Below are 4,502 nucleotides of genomic sequence, written 5' to 3' on the forward strand. Positions count from 1 at the left end.
CCTGTAATTAGCAGTCACCATAATGACATCTCAGCCAGACCTCGTGGCCCAAAATGAATTTCCAATGGGCAGGAAGTGGCGGGAAGGGGCTTCCGTGCCGCCAGTCAATTGCCCTGTTACAGTTAAGAAATCCAGCCGGCTGGTGCCGCTCATATTTCATCCCAGGTAAAGATTACCTGTCAGGCCCATGGGAGATGTATTGATCTGTTTTCCTTTTTCCGCCAAGCAATCACCTGACAAAGGCACCTAGGAGGCGAGTGAATGAGTGATGCCCGGTCTGTCTCCGGCTCCGGCACCGAGGCTTCCGAGTGTCCACTGATGGGTGGAGAGGTGACGAGGAGGTGGGGGAGATAATGCAGTCATAAACTCTCTTTGAACCTCCTCCATATGCACGCGGCGGTGGCCTGATGTGGCCCGGGGTCACGGGTCACGGGTCACCGGGGAGTTTGATTTCTTCAAAGACCTAACAGTCAATATGCCTTATGGTCTTGGCATGTTAATCTATCAGTTCCAAATGTCAGAAGTGAATTGAGGAACTGAGCATCAAGTGGGATCGGATCGCTTGACATGCAATGCTTTTAAACAATGCCTGGGTAAAAAAAAAAAAAAAAAAAAAAAATACTGTTTCTTTCCGACAGACTCTTTGAGAATGAAACCACAGGTTTACCACCACCGGCGTTGTGGCCGTGGTCGATGTATTTGACATAAGCTCATGTTTTCATTTTCATGGCAGCTAGATCTGTATATATATATATATATACATACATAAATATATATATATATATACATACATAAATATATATATATATATACATACATAAATATATATATATATATACATACATAAATATATATATATATATACATACATAAATATATATATATATATACATACATAAATATATATATATATATACATACATAAATATATATATATATATATTTGCCTTGTTTGATGGAATGCTCCAGTCTGTATTATCTATGAAGCCATGCATTTAAAGTGTGTAACACGTGCAGTATTTATGATGTAATGCATAATTATAGGTTCATTAAGTGAGGATTTAGGATTTAAATCGTTAAAATCGTAAATTCGTTTTCATGATAGATAGAACGGTAGATATAGCTCTTTTTTTTTTTTTTTTTTTTTTTTTACTATCCTACATTTTAATTTACATTTACATGGATTTAAATATATCTCCCTGGTATCAGGGCTCGTAGGCAGCTATCCACATTTGATACATGGTACAAGTAGCATGTTATCTCCCAGGCTGTTATCTTATATTTAATAGCACTGGAGGCATGCCTAATTGCTTTGCAAATGATCTAAAGAGGATTAACTCCTCCCCTTAGAAAGCATGCTGTCTCTGGCTGTAAGATCAACAAAAACACGCTATGATCAAACCTGCAGTGGAGCTCAGTTTGTCTGTAGTATAATGTTACGTACAATTGTCAGTACTACAAACAGTACTACGTTTTTCTTTTCCTCTGTAATAAATTGCACTCATGTCATTTGTACAGTATGTTGTGTCATGTGATCGCCTTCAAGTTTGGTGTCATGAGAAAAAAAAAAAACCTGCAGTTGATTTGTGACTGTTTCAGGGATGGCTCGATACAACCTTATCAAGTACGATACCAGTACGATACCAGTACTTGGAGTATCTGCCGATATCCAGGTCATGTTATCCATGGAGTATACTTCTTCTTTGAGCTTAAAGATGTTTCGTTCCTCAACTGAGGAACTTCAGTTTCTTTCAAGGTCAACGAAGTATTACAGTTTCTTACATAGGGTGGAGGTTAGCATGCCTTTCTTTGGAGTAATCACCAAAGAGCCCTGGGTTCAATTCCCAGAGGAACCACGTACTTGGCGCCGGCCAAGGGGCAACCTGTCGTAGCTGACCGACTGTGAACACAAGAGTTATTTTTTTGGCAAAGGTATCGGATCAAACAAGTTATAGTTGTTTTCTTTAAAGTAAGATCCTGAAATTTTATATATATACAATATCGGACCAATAGCGATCCTGAGTATCGGATCGAGTCATCCCCGATCTCTTTCAGATGCTGAGTTTGTTTGGAATAAAACAACTTAAACTTATAAATCCGATACCTTCTTTTCTCCTCCAGGATGCCACGGGCCGTCGTTGCTAAGCGATAGCGTCCTTATTCACAACATGTCACGCCAAGTTAAGAAGTTAGGTTGAACATTTGGACTTAGTTATCGGATCATATTGGTTATGGGTTGTTTTTTTGCGATATCCGATCTTGTAATTTTCACCAATATCGGACCGATACCAGTCCTGAGTATCGGGTCGAGCCATCCCTGATCTGTTACAGATGCTGAGTTTGTGTGGAATAAATAAACTAAGACGATCACAAAGCCTTCAGATGTCGTGATTTACAAAAACTGTAGTACTCCCACAGTACTGCAGTACAGCCACGATTGTTGAGTTTCAATCTGAGAGAAAAAAAACTCAGAATAGTCAAAGACAGAAAACATGATTCTTCTCAGTGTTTGCCGTTCTGATGCGGTGAAGACAAAATTTTTAAACAATCCACTGACACGGAGTGAAATGTCAGCGTGTCGGACGGCGACGTTTCTCCCTCGGCTGCTGGAGATTATCAGCAGATTCCACTCTGTTAATCTGGGCCTGGATGCTGAGGATGGGGGGAGTCACTTTACTGTGTGTCGAGATTTGAAGCAATTCTGTGCCCTCACCGGTGGTCCACGCTTACAAATCACATCATCAGCTGTCGGAGCACCCACAGCCACCTCTCCTCCGGCAGACTGATGGCCGAGGGGAGGAAAAATCAATGGTTTCCTCTCGTCAGGAGGAGTTTGATGTTCCTCCTCTCTTCCCCCGCCGCCAGAAATTGAAAGTTGCACTAGAACAAACTGACAGACGTGAAGTGACTGGAGTCTCTCAAGTCACTATGACAGATTTCAATCTGCTGCTTTGCCTGTGAGGCATCGGTACCAGGTGCCTTTTTTTTTAATAAAAGCCCAGCTTGAGAAGATGACAATGAACAGGTTGAGTTTCTGCTAAATAATGGTTAGTTGTCAAACGGACTCCAAGGCTCCGGTGTAGGTGACCCTGTGAGTAACAGCAGCGTCAGCAGCCAGTTCCCACCAGTCACTTCTCCAGGAGTCTCTCTCCATCACTTCAGCCTTATCACGGCGATGACACAGTGTGACTGTAAGGCAGGGTTTCCATCCGCCGCCTGCTCTGAAATCACTGAGGTCCTACACTGTGACACGCAAATAGGAAATTCAAATATGACATATCAACTCCAGGCAACATTCACTTAGTGCGAGATAACACGGATGTGNCCTCCATCCGCTCTCTGCTTTATTGCATGTTCGTGTGTGTTTTTGAAGGAGAGCAGATTCCGGGGCATCTGTGCTTGTCCCGCTGCCTCTCCAGGGTCTTTACGCCGGCCGTCATCTCTTTTCATTTCTGCTGGCATTCTAATCAGAGCGTTACGAGCTCCAGCGGGTGAAGTACGCGGAAAGTTGTGTTTCCTGACAGCCAATAAAAACCTTATAATCTCCCTGATTCAAGTGGCCCATTTTGAAAAAGAAAAAAAAAAAAAAAAGGACTAACTAGTGCTATCACTCAGAGCAGGCCTCTCCCTTTTTCTTTAATGCCTTTTTTTATTTAATATATAGCCCATGAAAAATGAGAGACTCCCGCTCCACTGTGTAGATATTTTGTTGCTGATGATGCGAGACGAATTTCCATCACAGCTTTGTTTCCAGCGGGTGAGCGGATAATCTTTTACAGCGCAGGGAGGGAGGGCAATGTTCCCATCAATCTCCAGGGTTTAATGCAGCCGCATGGTCGCCCCACCTGACCAGCAGGGCTGCGGAGCGTCGCGGCGGGGCGGGGCGGGGGCCCACACGGGGCCACGAGCCGATCTAGGACACGGCCCAGGACGGAACAGCTGATTCTGAGACAGACCTCAACCTGAGGGGCGCTGCTTCACTTTTGTGTCATGATTACATAAATGTGTTTTTCAACCTTTTGAGTCGTGACCCCATGCAGGGTCGTCTGGAATTCAAACCGGGTCACCTTAAAATGTCTAGAAATTGATTGAAAAAAAAAGGACAGGAAAAAATAAAATAAATTAATTATTTTTAACATTATGATTAAAAATAAGACACAGTCTTAAACAGTTGGTTTCTTTCACTTTCACTCAAAAATGTCTCAAGATTCACCCAAGAAATTGTGATGTCAAAATGGGGTCACAAGCCAAAGGTTGGGAACCTTAAATATTTGTGTAAAATATTGTACCTGTCCTGTAAATTGTTTGCCTTTTATGTAATTTATAGCTTGTTGCTACCAAGCTACATTACCATGCTACACTCCCATGCTACATAGCCATGCTACATTACCATACTACATTGCCATACTACATTACCATGCTACATTACCATGCTACATTACCATGCTACATAGCCATGCTACATTACCATGCTACATTACCATGCTACATACCATGCTACA

At 42.3% G+C, this 4,502-nt stretch overlaps 1 protein-coding gene across 3 annotated transcripts in view; it reads left to right on the top strand.

The window, feature by feature from the left end:
- The window catches only part of LOC103376762 (G patch domain-containing protein 2-like), a 65,514-nt gene that overhangs the window by 28,636 nt on the left and 32,376 nt on the right, over positions 1-4,502 (top strand). The window contains exon 9 of one of the 3 annotated variants that reach the window (XM_025054858.1): positions 227-447. The exons of the other annotated variants lie outside the window; for them this stretch is intronic. Coding sequence (XP_024910626.1) covers positions 227-237 — 11 coding nt within the window. The 3' untranslated portion in view covers positions 238-447. Of the gene's footprint in view, positions 1-226; positions 448-4,502 lie in introns of those variants that run through there. 3 annotated transcript variants of the gene reach the window in all.

Source organism: Cynoglossus semilaevis, chromosome 1 (assembly GCF_000523025.1).
Source record: "Cynoglossus semilaevis isolate Cse_v1.0 chromosome 1, Cse_v1.0, whole genome shotgun sequence".
Classification (NCBI taxonomy): Eukaryota; Metazoa; Chordata; class Actinopteri; order Pleuronectiformes; family Cynoglossidae; genus Cynoglossus; species Cynoglossus semilaevis.